The sequence below is a fragment of the Ochlerotatus camptorhynchus genome, unplaced genomic scaffold (assembly GCF_037179485.1).
Source record: "Ochlerotatus camptorhynchus isolate MF236.1 unplaced genomic scaffold, CSIRO-AGI_Acam_v1.1 ptg000010l, whole genome shotgun sequence".
NCBI lineage: Eukaryota > Metazoa > Arthropoda > Insecta > Diptera > Culicidae > Ochlerotatus > Ochlerotatus camptorhynchus.
The window spans coordinates 2,944,320-2,958,606 of record NW_027040502.1 but is presented as its reverse complement, the minus strand read 5'-3'; the positions used below and the strand labels follow the sequence as shown (position 1 = coordinate 2,958,606).

The 14,287-nt window shown below is 39.3% G+C and overlaps 1 protein-coding gene across 1 annotated transcript in view; it reads right to left on the bottom strand.

Annotated features, from left to right (window-relative positions):
- The window catches only part of TkR86C (Tachykinin-like receptor at 86C), a 471,986-nt gene extending 466,304 nt beyond the window's left edge, over nucleotides 1-5,682 (bottom strand). Inside the window, exon 1 of the mRNA XM_065220371.1 lies at nucleotides 5,385-5,682. Within this exon, the coding sequence (XP_065076443.1) occupies nucleotides 5,385-5,578 (194 nt within the window). The 5' untranslated portion in view covers nucleotides 5,579-5,682. The remainder of the gene's footprint in view (nucleotides 1-5,384) is intronic.
- Between the last annotated feature and the right edge of the window lie 8,605 nt (nucleotides 5,683-14,287).

Genomic DNA, 14,287 nt, shown 5'->3' with positions numbered 1-14,287 from the left:
GACAGACAGACAGACAGACAGACAGACAGACAGACAGACAGACAGACAGACAGACAGACAGACAGACAGACAGACAGACAGACAGACAGACAGACAGACAGACAGACAGACAGACAGACAGACAGACAGACAGACAGACAGACAGACAGACAGACAGACAGACAGACAGACAGACAGACAGACAGACAGACAGACAGACAGACAGACAGACAGACAGACAGACAGACAGACAGACAGACAGACAGACAGACAGACAGACAGACAGACAGACAGACAGACAGACAGACAGACAGACAGACAGACAGACAGACAGACAGACAGACAGACAGACAGACAGACAGACAGACAGACAGACAGACAGACAGACAGACAGACAGACAGACAGACAGACAGACAGACAGACAGACAGACAGACAGACAGACAGACAGACAGACAGACAGACAGACAGACAGACAGACAGACAGACAGACAGACAGACAGACAGACAGACAGACAGACAGACAGACAGACAGACAGACAGACAGACAGACAGACAGACAGACAGACAGACAGACAGACAGACAGACAGACAGACAGACAGACAGACAGACAGACAGACAGACAGACAGACAGACAGACAGACAGACAGACAGACAGACAGACAGACAGACAGACACTGTTCGCAAAGCTCGCTACAAGATGAATTCAAATTTTGTGTGATCTCAGGAGTGCTCCGTAATTTAATGTCAAGCAAATAGAAGTGCCAAAGCAATGTGATCTGCGAAGAGTGTGGTTGCAGCGGTGCGGACTTTATGCTGAAAACCCATTACTAACAGTACTTGCAAATAAATTGTTGTATGTTTACCAGAAGCACTTTGTTGTGAGTATGAATTTTTAGATTAATGCTAATTTTTATCTGTAGAAGATGTTCGAAATTTCAGACGTCAGACTACCAAGTCGTAAATGTCAAAGCTAAAAGCTATTCTCTTCTCAAAGAACCATATTAATTAAAGATGTTTTACCACACAAGAACATACCACATCAATCGAGGACTGGAAAATATGTCTACATGTTGCCTGAAGAAGATCCGCTCACGTTACCGTATGCTCGATAGAATCAACAAATGATTCGAATGCTAATACCTATCGACCATAGTGGTTTAAATATAACACCACCCGTTCAAAAGCGTAAGAGGCAAAGTGAAGGAGAAGCATCGTTTGAAAGAACACGCCCGCAGCTTGTAAACCGTGGTGTTTTAACCTACTGTGAGAATCGCAGTTCCATTGCTGTTCAATGTTCCGTTGCAACAACGCACAGACACAGTCAAACCGATGACTTACATTATCGTCCCGAACCATCGATGGCAAATAAGTCAAGTTATTATAAATAGTTCTGTGACAAAACATTCATGGTGGTAAGCTCCAACCGGTATTATCCTCGGATTAAATCCCGATCAAGAATGTCCGGCTGGTTTGATGTCGACATCAGAGTTAATCAACATAATTCTGAGCAAACATTTTTCAGATCATACAAACAGGGACGGTATTAAAAGTTAATCCGAGTTGGAGCTTACCGCCATCAATGTTTAGAATACATAATTCTAGCGTTTGAAATGATAAGGGTCTAACTGAGATGATTGTTTTTCTCTTGCAACTATTGCAGTGAAGAAGCACATTTTGATGAAAAATTTCCAATACAAGGTTGCAAACGGTTGTGTTAGCTAGCAAAACAAACAGCTACCGAATCGAGAAATTTTAATCCTTCTGAGATACCATAAAATACATAAAATTCTAGTGAACGATAGCAAATTTATTTAGCTTCACTTTCATAAAAAATATTTAAAATTGGTGCACTAGTTCCAAAGATATTGACATTTTAGTAATCGTACTTTTGTCTAAAATTCAAAAAATCAAAAATTTTGTATATCTCAAAAATGGCTCTACTTTAATTTTTTCTGACCACGGCATTGAATTCAGCGTAGGATTTTGCCTTAGAAACGTTGGTCAACCACTAAAGTTCACACTTTTTATGTTGTTTTGTAAACTAGTGTAATCAATCATTGCAGTTGGGCCCGTATGATTCTGAATGCTAGATTTGTTAATTCAGATTATTTTAAAGTATTATACAGGGTGCGCTGCAAATATCTCTAAAAAATTACAAAGTTCCTGAATCCATGTAGATTTAAGATCCTTGAATATCAATAATTATCTCTGATGTTCACTAAATGTCTAATAATCTACGAACTTCTCGAAAGTTATATTATTTTCTCTGTAGATTATCATGATTCAATTAATATCTGCAAATATCTCTGAATATCTACGCAATTCCCTTAGGTATAAAAAATATCTAGAAATTTTTGGAGCTTCCCGGAAGATGAAGATCTACTAATTTTTCTGAAGTTGTGCAAATATCTATAAAGATCAGCAAATTTCCCAATAGTTCTGTAAATTTCACTTAAAATCCAAGAACCTCAATAAAATTCTGCAGATTTTTCAGTAGATCTTCTCTTAAGTTCTGTACATTTCTTTGTGGATTCCTGGGCTTCCAGATTTATCTGAAATTCTTTGAAAATTCTTAAAGCTCTACAAATTATCTGAAAATATTTGAATTTCTCTGAAGTTGTGTAAATACTTCTAAAAATCGGCGAACTTTCCAGAAGTTTTGTGAGTTTTGCTGAAGCTTTACAATTTTTTCTAAAAATGTACGAACTTCCTACAGACTTCTTTTAAGGTCTACGGACTTTTCAGAAGTTCTTCAGATCTATCTATTTTCAACTTTCATAGAGTTCTGCAAAATCTTGGACTTTCGTACTTCGCTGAGATTTGTTTTTGGAATTGAAGTACTTTTCTGAAACACTGAATCTCTGAATGTCTCTGAAGATCTGCAAAATTTCTTGCAGATCTACCAATTTCTCTAAATGACTACTCTCCTGAAGTTCTGCAAATATCTTTAAAGTTCTGTAAAGTTGTCTGAAGTTCCGTAGTTTTCATTCTCAAGACCTACGAATTACCTTGAGGCTCAATACATTTCTCAGTAGATCTGTAAACTTGTCTGAAGTTTTGTAAAATCCTCTGTAGGTTCTCGGGCTACCCTGAACATCTGAAAATGTCCCTGCAGATCTTCTAAATTACCTAAATTTCTCAAAATTTATCTGAAAATAGTTGAGCTTGCTTGAAGTTTTCAATGTTTCTTACAAGATCTACAAGTTTCCTTGAAATCTTTTAAATGTTTTATTTTTATACCGCCGAACTTTCCTGAAGTTTTGCAAATTTCTCTGAAGATCCATTAAAATTTATGACGTTCTAAAAATGCATCAGAGAAGCTGCACTCTTTCTTGAAGGTCTAAAAAATTATCTGAGGATCTATGACCATTCTTGTGATTTTTCCAAAGTCCTGTAGCTTTGATCAGAAAATCTACGAACTGTTCTGATGTTCAATAATCTTACAGTAGATCTCAAAACTTTACATTACATTTCACTGTAGATTCTTGAACTTTTCTGAAGGTCTACCAAAATTTTAATATTTACCAAAATTTCTCTTATAGTTTAACAAATAAATCTGAAAATATTTAAACTTGCTTGAAGTTTTGAAAATTCCTTTGAACTACATTCTCTCTTGTGAATTTTTCTAAACTTCTACAAACTTCTTTTAATTTCTGTAAAATTTTCTGAAGTTTTGTAGTTCTGTTCTCAAGATCTACGAACTCCCCTGAAGCTCAACATTAGATCTCCAAATCTCTCTGAAGCTCTAAAAATTCTTAATAGGCTCTCAGACCTGCACGCTTATTCTTATATAATACATACTTTGTATTATATAAAGACTGTTTTGTTGACGGCCAAACACACTGGAAAATAAAAATCAGTCAAATGATACACATTGAATAGGGAAATCGGTTTACCTTGCTGCTGCATGTCATCAAAACACAAATCAAATTCTTGAAATTTTAGAAGAAAAAAATCAATATTTTCATTTCACTTGCGGCTATTTTGCTGAATGAGTCGAATGAAAATTAACCACAAACCTATAACGTTCGACAAATCAAACGTCAAATCTAATCATCATGTCAAAAAAGTTTGAACGCATTCGAACATTTGCATCCGACAAAATTATCGAGTCCACTCGAATCAGACCAACAAATCAGATAGTCTAAACGTACCTTTAGTTATGCTTCTAGCAGGGAATCATTTTATTTTTGATTTTTATTTCATTTATAATCAATTACTGGCATATTTGATCTGAAAAATACTGCTGTTCCTTTTTTTTTAATCCAGCCTTGTTTATGATTTGACCGGCAAATTAATAGCTTCTACGATACTTTTATCTCCGTGTAAGCTGAGCAACCAAAGTTTTATTCCAGGATTGGCAAAAATAAATTCGTGATGAAATTAAGTTGAAATAACATCACGATCCGTAAACAAAATAACACCACTCAATAAGCTTTCCAGACTCATCTGCAGTAGCACTCATGTAACGTTTCTTTTATCTGCCAAAAAAAATGACGAAAAATACCTTCAGGCAAAACGATAATTCAATCACTTCACGGCCGATGAGAATATCACGAAGAAAGAGTCACTTCTACTCCGATATATATACATGTTAACAACCGATTGTATTGGTGCGATATGTGAGCGTGTTAGTCAAAATCCGAGGAAAATAAATAACAAATCGCTGCCAAACTCATTTCGACAGATCTAATTTCATATATCTTTTAGGTTAGTTTGAGGAAAATAATAAACAATTTTACCCGATGATGCACCCACTAGTGTGCGTGCGTTAAACGTCATCAAGCTCTATAGTCTTCTTTGCCACCGTTAGTATTTGTTAGAAGTTTCACTAATCTATGCGTTTTACTGGTAGAATAAAAAAAATCAAACCGCTGTCAAGTCGAACAATTTGCAAGCTGAATTAATAAGCAAATCGATGTTAAACGGCTACACTAGCAAGGTAGGATTTGTGCAATCTTGCGGCGAGAATTCAATGAGACGTTTCTAAAAACTGCAGCTACTCAGTGCTGAGTTCCTTCAGTTTTTAGACATTTATCCATTCAATTGTGTAGACTTTCTTTCTCTTTGGGTAATTCTCATTGGCCGTGTTACCAACCGGCACGATTTGTCAGCCCCAACCAGCCGTAAAACATTATTTTCATATTTTCCGCGCCACTTCGCTTGATAAATTATTGGCCTTCCCAAATTTACATGTGCTGACGGTACTCTTACCGGTACAAGCGCCAGAGGCGCCAATCGGAATCTGCGTAAAAAATCGGGTTTTCCATCAAGAGAAGTGAAACTGGAAATGGATTATTTCCGATCGCATTACCGACAGCCCACCGCTAGTAACTGTAGTTGTTTACTTGTTTGTTTGTTTGATATCTACCTTGGAGCTTCAAGAAAGCAGGAATATTTACCTTAGCGTAACCGCTTCGTTCTGCTTGGGAACGTAGCTTTTCCCCCGGGTAACCATCGCACCGAGCACGTCCAATATTTCCGTCCGGTTGAACTCGCCAATCACGGTCGCATTGTACTCGGTGGACCAGGGAAACCGCCGGATCGTAGCCTGGGTACAGTTGATCAGCCGGTCCAGGTCGACCGTGTCACTCATTGTGTGCTTCTTCCTTGTTTACTCAATCGCGCTTTGCTTTTCGAATACCTTATTTAATCATCAGTACCACTCTACCAATACACACGCGAACAAACGTACATCGCTTCACACGTCACTTCCGCCTCCTCCGAGACGGGGCTAGGAAGGCTGTCATATCAACACATGTCAAACTGCCAGCGTGTTTCCGTTATTGTCCCGCCTATCGCCGCAAGGCTTGACAGCGGTTCTCACGACGAAGAAAGCAATAAAGACGCAGTAAATCTTCTCAATCAATGGCCTTCGTCTTCGCCACCGAAATTTACGGTTACAGAAACCGGATCATATCCGTCAAAGTACGATGAGCACTTGGATTTGCATCAGTTCACGTTTCACTGAATAACTTTCACTTGAACACGCACATGCACACACAAATTGGCTTAATTTTCGGATTGATTTCGGCTGGAAAACCGGCAAAAACGATGATGATGATGCGCGTTCTCTTCGGAAGATTTTTTGAGGTTAACAACACTGCTGGATCATTCGAGACTTGTCCGGGATGAAATTTGAACTCGTGTTCTTTGTGTGAGAGATATGGATGCTAACCACCACGCCGGGGCCGTCCCCCTCGGAAGATGAATTTTTCCCCCTGACAATTCAGACCTGTAATGGAAGAGAAATTTGACAGTCGATCAATTTAAGCCACGTTTGTATTCGGGAAAATGAATTGAATCGAACGATTTGAACCATTCTCGTGTCAGTTAGTTTCAATCATCACATAAAGTTTGAACAACTGATCTTTCAAATGCGTACCGCCCCGAAAAAAATAACGTTTTGATTTTTATAAAAATATTGGAATAAAGATATCGGTAATTTATAAAAATAAACTTTTAATCCCTAATTTCCAAAAAATAATCTAAAGTTTGAAAAAAAAAACTACAAGGAACAGCCCTATGGGATTGTACACAATGGTGACGTAGGAATACGTGGTCTTGTATTATAACTCTGTTTATACTCTTTAGTATGACGCACTTGACATAGATGACCCTCAGCGAATCAAAGAGCTACTGATTCCGATCAATAGCGGTGCGGCTTCTTCCTTTTTCTATGGAAGCTCATGTGGGCTGCAGCTCGCTGTTGCTGGCAGCCTTTCTTTGTGTACTGGAGAACACCATCACTCACCACGCGATGATTGAATAAACACCGTTTGGTGAGACCAGATGGAATTCAACTTTGAAATCTGTGTTAGGGACGCTTTCCAGACAATCGGTGATAATTTTAATTACCAAAGCAACAGTTGCACATTCATGAAATTTTCAATAATGACATTTTGAAAAATGATAAACACTTAAATTGACCAGGTGCGTAGAAATATTTCTCATCGATTGGTGATAAAACTTTTAAAATTGATTCAAGGGGCAGCTTAGTTATTAACGTTCAAAATCTTTCATAATTTTGTTACATAGTCCATTTTCGGTTTTCACAAAGTGTACCCCCATATAGAAATCACAGACGCAGTCCTACGTTAAAATTATGTCATCATGACACACAGCTAAACTCAACCGCAATAATTGATCTTTCGGTTTTGCTTATAGTGCAACTTTTTTCATTATGAGATATTAGATGAGAATAGCATACATATTTTTCCATGTACACCCAACCCTATTTTTCCACAGACACATTTTTTTTCAAATTTCTTTATGTGTGGAGGAGTTAGAAAAGGTCTATTTGGTACCATATTTTTCTTTCATTTTTATTCTGATTTTTCGACACCAGTTGCATCACTCATGGATTCATTGGAACATCAGAAAAAGGAAAATATGACTGCGAAAAAAAGAGAAGGGTGTAAATTTTCTCAACAATCTAAAGCTGATATCACACTGTTTGCCCACACGTCAAATATTTGACACGTTAAGTTTTGCCATTGGTCATATTTATTTGCCTAAGCCATTACGCTTGTCTGCTTGATATTGAGAGCGTATGAGAGCGGAAAAATATCTATATGGAGCTGTTCATTAACGACGTAGATGGTTTTAGGATTCTTGATACCCCCTCCTCAAATTCGTTAGTTGGGCCGAGGGGGGCGACACATCTAAATCTCAATTCTAGATGCTCAACAAATCTCACACTAGCGAATCAATCTTCGAAAAATCTTTCATTTCTCGCATCTACTTGCATCGTGCATAATATTTTTGCAGGACATCTTCAGAATCGTCATCAATCTTCTTTATATCTACTCAGCGTGTGCGCAGCAAAGCACAGCAAAACACAATTTTCCTCGCATCGTAGATAGAGTCGCCCCCTTCGAGTTGGGCCGAGTTGGGGGCCCAACCAGCGAATTTCAACTGTAGAAGGTATGTACCTACAGCAAAACCATGTAATTATATCATTAATTAGCTTCAAGTTTATGTTAGTTTGTGTCACATCTGTAAAATCTGTGTTGGCATACTTTTAACTGATTTTGAGCATGAGCATGATTGACCGCCCGCGGATGCTACTCTGTTATTGCCAGATCAGCTGTAAATTTCACAGAGAACCAATATACGATGCATGCTTGGGACTAGCATTTATTCTCAATATGTAAAAACTGGTGATCTCAAACTAGGCAATAACAGCGCCAGACGCGAACAAACGCAGGTCAAGAAAGGAAAGGGTAGGAATCAACCCCCTGCAATGCGATCCAGTTCTTGAAACTGCCGAAAACATCAGCAGTGCTGGTGATCCATAACATATTTAAGCACCAACCATGTAGCTTTAAATGCGGCAAGGTGGCAATAAATGTAATGCCTTCAAAACCATTCTTGCTTTCCCGCAATGGACAATTAAAAAATGATTCAATTGTTTTCGAATTGACGAGCACAATTTGCGTGAATCATGCTTTCCTATAACGTTATCTAGAAAACTCTATCTATTTTCCGCAACGCGGCATGTACATGTCATAGCTTAATCATAGAGGAAAAGGAGGAGCTATCAAATTAGCACCAGAGCACCAGAGAAATTTGGCTTCACTCGAGTTGTTCGCAGATGACAGGCGTTGCAGTAGGTGTTGTGGTAGGAATGTATTGGCGTGATACCCGCTGTGTTGAAAGCTAAGAAATCCCCTGCACGAGCCTCTGCACTTCCACGAGAAATCACTGGGATGTTGGATAAAAGGGTTGGGTTTGCAGCAGGATTCGTTTTGGTAAACGATATGCTGAATCGATATCCTAACGATACAAAGGAGCTTGGGATTGAAACCACGGTTTTCTGCTCAGTAAGCAAAACACGTTTGTCACTAGACAAACGAGCTCCTTTTATTACAATTATATTGATCGATTTGTTGTTATTCCAATGACGTTGGAGGCGAACCAGCCTAAGGCTGAAAGCCTCCTAAATAAAGCTAAATAATAATAATAATTATTCCAATGTATTCACATTAACAAATAAAGCGATTAACGAACCTTGAATGTGGAGGAGCTTAAGATAAAGCTCATGCTGTTCTACTCAGTAAGCAAAAATGGTCGCTCTAAGGTAACCAAGCCCCTCATATCACATCATACAATCTATGATCGTGTTCCTATGACAACCATTTAAAACCGGTCCCGACGGTGACGTTAATGACGATGTTAAGGTTGCACAAAACACATGATAATCAAGCGATGTTACAATTTTTTTTCCTCTATTTACAAGGCTTTCAGTCATTGGCTGGTTCGCCTTGAACATGTTCGCCTTGGAAGATGTTACAAAAGGTCTCCTTAATATTATAGGACCTGGGATTTATTCAAACTCAAACTCGACGGTGGTTCTCTTTACTCAAGATTAAGCCTCTACGACCGATGATCTTTAGAACCTGGAAACTTCTACTTTTACGCGACGTTGTTGTTTCAACACATTCACGTTTTTGAGCTACCGTGCCCCTTACTTCACAAAGTAAACTACGACTGACGCGACGATTTTACCAGCGTACAAATATTGCACATCTTTTAAGTTATCTTGACCGAACTCTATTGCGTTTGAAAACGACTGTTTCTCTTCCCGATTATGCGACAAACTACCGCATCAAAATAACCAAACCACACAATCAAACACGACCCGCCGTGACTACCGTCAGTCTTCAAACACGGCCGTCATGATGGTGTTAAGGACACACCTGACAACACATTAAAAAATAATCGGTTGAGTGTCAAGCTTGCATGTTCGATCGCGACATTTATTTTCATTTATATTCTTGAATCATGCTTCAAAATGTAAAAAAAAAAATCATAATGCATTATTCGTAGACACCTAACTGTAAAAACTGCCTCACGCGATCGAGGTTATCGGTTTGGCAAATGGGAAACGATGAAAATAAATCTCGATTACTCCCTCAAAGGGACGCATCCGCTCCCGCAAACAATGCATCTGATCCCCAGTCCAGCGAAAACGGCATTCCGGCCACTCATGCCAACACCACCAACAGATAGGGGAAATTTTCGGGCGAGCCACCAGTTACACCAAACCGACCATCAAACGCACTGTCCACAAAAGCAGACGAACGTACTCACCAAATCAATCAAGTCGGGAGAGCATTCTCGATACTTCCACGCAAATTTTCCTCTAGTCAATTTTAAACAATTCCTCCTCCAGCGATTCCAACCACACAATAATTAGATAGGGTAGAGATCTACTTCGGCCTAATCGCCCATTTTGGGTCTATCGAGCAGAAAACTTCAAATAAATCCATGATTTCAGAGTTAACAAGTCAATTATGCGTTTGGTACGATACTTTAAAGGGTGATACGGTCAAAATTTGGTCAAGGGAAAACGCGTGTAAATCGGTGAAATCGTTTATTTAAAAAATCAAATTAAATTTCTTTTTCAAGTTCAATTAGTATAAAATTCAGGAAAAATATTCAGTTAGGCTTCCGCTTTTCCAAATCCGAATTGCCGGGCCTTACGCTTGACCCCTGCCATCAGATTTTGTACAGCCACCTTGTCCACCTTCTTCGCCGCAGAAAGCCAGTTTGCCTTGAACTGCTGCTCGCCCTTAGCAGTTTTTTTGGTCTTCTTTAGGTTCCGCTTGACAATAGCCCAGTATTTCTCAATTGGGCGGAGCTCTGGCGTGTTGGGAGGGTTCTTGTCCTTGGGAACCACCTGCACGTTGTTGGCGGCGTACCACTCCATGGCCTTTTTACCGTAATGGCAAGATGCCAAATCCGGCCAAAACAGTACGGAACAACCGTGTTTCTTCAGGAGAGGCAGCAGACGTTTATTCAAACACTCTTTCACGTAAATTTCTTGGTTGACAGTCCCGGAAGCTATGAAAATGCTGCTTTTCAAGCCACAGGTACAGATGGCTTGCCAAACCAGATATTTCTTTGCGAACTTTGACAGTTTCATGTGCTTGAAAACATCTGCTACCTTTCCCCTTCCTTTTGCCGTATAAAACTCCTGTCCCGGAAGCTGCTTGTAGTCGGCTTTGACGTAGGTTTCGTCGTCCATTACCACGCAGTCAAACTTCGTCAGCATCGTCGTGTACAGCCTCCGGGATCGCGCTTTGGCCGTCGTATTTTGTTTATCATCGCGATTTGGAGTCACTACCTTCTTGTAAGTCGATAGTCCGGCTCGTTTTTTGGCTCGATGCACGGTTGTAGACGATACACCCAGCTTATTTGCGGCATCTCGGAGAGAGAGGTTAGGGTTTCGCTTGAAACTACCGGCAACTCTCTTTGTCGTCTCAGCGGCTTCCGGTTTTCGATTTCCCCCCGATCCAGACTTCCTGGCTGTCGACAAACGTTCCCCAAACACTTTAATTACATTTGTAACGGTTGATTTGGCAACTTTGAGCGATTTTGCCAACTTTGCGTGCGAGTAGCTCGGATTTTCGCGATGCGCGAGCAAAATTTTGATACGCTGCTCTTCTTGCTTGGACGGCATTTTGACAACTGAAGAGTGAATTCCAAAATCAAAATAGGAGCAACATTCTACACACACACACCTTCAAAATGAGGGGTGTTCAGGTTTTTTAAATGCAAAATTGAAAGAAATACGTCAAGTTGATATTAACCAAATTTTGACCGTATCACCCGTACTACCGAACGAAGTCAATGAGAACGCGTGGTATGAAGGTTTGCACCCATTATTCCCAAAAACAAAAGAAGCGCTCCTAACGAATCAATTTTTAATTTCATCCGATAGGCCGAAGTGAATTCAGTGGCGTTCCAATGGCGTTTCAATGCGTTAGGCCGAGTTTAGAATCCGTAGGCCGAGTTTGGCGTAAAGAAGCAGTGTTAGACTTTTGACAATATCTCAACGATTGGTTTCTCTTTATCAAATCTTACGGTACGTACGGAAAGGTAAATAAATTTGGAAGCCATCAGTAATAATAACATCATAGAGGTAACTCTAAGACTAGAAGGTCCCGAAATAACGAACTCAACTTTTTGGCTCAGCTCTAGTACTCTCTTCGGTCCCAAGCTAATCGATTCACCCCTCGAAACATAGGAAAAACCAATAACCCCTCATTTTATCTGTCAAACTTTCATAGCGAATCAAAACAAACATTGCGTAGTACTAGAATTTTGACTAGAATGGGATACGTTAAACGTTTGCTTGGGACCAATAGGCTAATCAAGTAGTGAGGCAACTTAAAATCGTTAGTTTTGTATTGATTGTTGATAACATTCCATTTGGTGCTAAACTGCGCTAGATTAAGAAATACTAAGTGCGGGTTGTGCTTAATAGGCTGGAAATGGGGTAGTTAACCCTATCACTTTTCACATCTCACATCACAAGAACCTAACAATAGATCAGAGCGGTCAAGTCACACCGGCAACAAAGAGAAGCGAGAACACATTAAGCACCTAATGGGGTGTTTACATCTGTGCGGATTTACTCGCACTAGTGTACTCGCCAACTAGCACGAATTTCAGTTGCTCTTAAAATTTCATGCTGGTAGACGCTGATGCCCTGTTTAAATTATGCTAGTGAGCAGCTAGCTCATTAGCGCTAGTGTAATAGCATTAGTGTAAACACCCCATAAGCAACAGGGAGGAAACATCAGCACGAACCATTCCAAATCAAATTATTGCATCCAGGACACAAAGCTAATCAAAGCGAGCACCGAAAAACTCGAAAAACTCCACGCCAACACAAAGGTAGCCCGAACTAAAAAAATAAATAAAATAAAATAGAAGCCCGCAGCGGAGCAAAAACACAACCGTTCTCAAACGATTCTCAAATCGAACTTACATACTTTTAACTGATTTTGAATTCACAAAATGTGAATTTTAGTATTGAAGGGATTCATTAGAGGTAACTCATGCATCCAGACTCACCGGGTTGGAATGTTTGGCCAGGTTTATGGCCCAGTTAGAAACGTTCTCATCGAAAGCAAAAGTCACACATATTTATTTTTTTTTTCATCCAAAACAAGCTTTGTTCGCGTTTCACGCAGCCACAGAAAAAAAAGAAAATAGAAATCTTTCCGGGCAGCTGTCATCCGCCTGTCCGGGAATGTTTTTTTGTTTTGCTTTCTTCTGTGCAAGCTCTGTTTGCGCTTCATTACTTCACATCCGCCCACCCTGCCAACATCCACAGTTAGGGGAAACCTTCCCATGATGTTAACTTTCCCATCACCCCGGTCAGAGAGCTGAGCTTTGTTGCCATCGCACCGTTTCACCCCATGGAGAAGGAAACACCAGAATGAAAGAGAAGGGAATGAATGTTGGTAAATCAAAGTTAGCCCCCGTGGAGAATAGATAAACTATGAAAGTGATGATGATTTAATTTTTATTTCATGGGTGCAACCTTAAAATGCTTTTAGTTTTGCTAATGGAGCACTTTTTTAAATCTGGTTGCTGCTACGATAAAATCTATGTACACAACTAAAAATCCGAAAATAAATTAACTTGTTTATTGTATTACATGTTTTTTGAGTAACCTTTGAGATTTCTACTAACGAAGCATTAACCAGATTTTATTGAAATAATGTGTTCGCAAAATAAATGCATTTTAAGATTGCACGGTATATTTGTGAAAATTTGTGAAATCATCATCACTTTCATAGCTCTTCAATTCTACACAGGGACCAAATTTGATTTGCCAATAGATCTAATATAGTCTTGTTTAGTTCTCTTCTCTTGTTGTAATTTACAATCAGCTGGACGTTTTAATTCGTAACAACAGAGAGATTAGGAATGGATCATTTTAGATGGCTGAGTTTTGAACCCACCACAGCTTTCATTTGGCGCCACTGTATACGGACGAACCAATGTAAAATACTGTGGTAGCCACAGTACGGTGCTGTCAAAACCTCAGCATCTTCAATGATCCATTAATAAAAATAATCGACACTGAGGACACTGGGGGACTGATTTGAACGAAGTAAGATCAATAGCTAAAAAGTTTTATAATATGAAGGTGATGATGGAATTTTCTACATCCTCATTGTTATACCCAGCAACAGAATTAAAAACTTTATCATACGCGGCATTACCAAAAAGCTGAAAGAGAGATACGAAAAAATTGACTCTACTATTGTTCTACGATATAAATTTAGATGTAGGAAGCAAGGTCTTTCGGAATCGGGAGAAAACTTTGTTCTCGCGATTAAATTAATGGCTGAGTCTTGTGAATTTGGTGGCCATCCATCGCGATGATGCTATTCGCGACCAACTAGTATTCGCGATCTATGACCGTGAGCTTCAAAAGCGACTTCTAAATGAGGAAGACTTAACTGCTACACACTTAGATTATTTTTCCGAAATCTGTGAA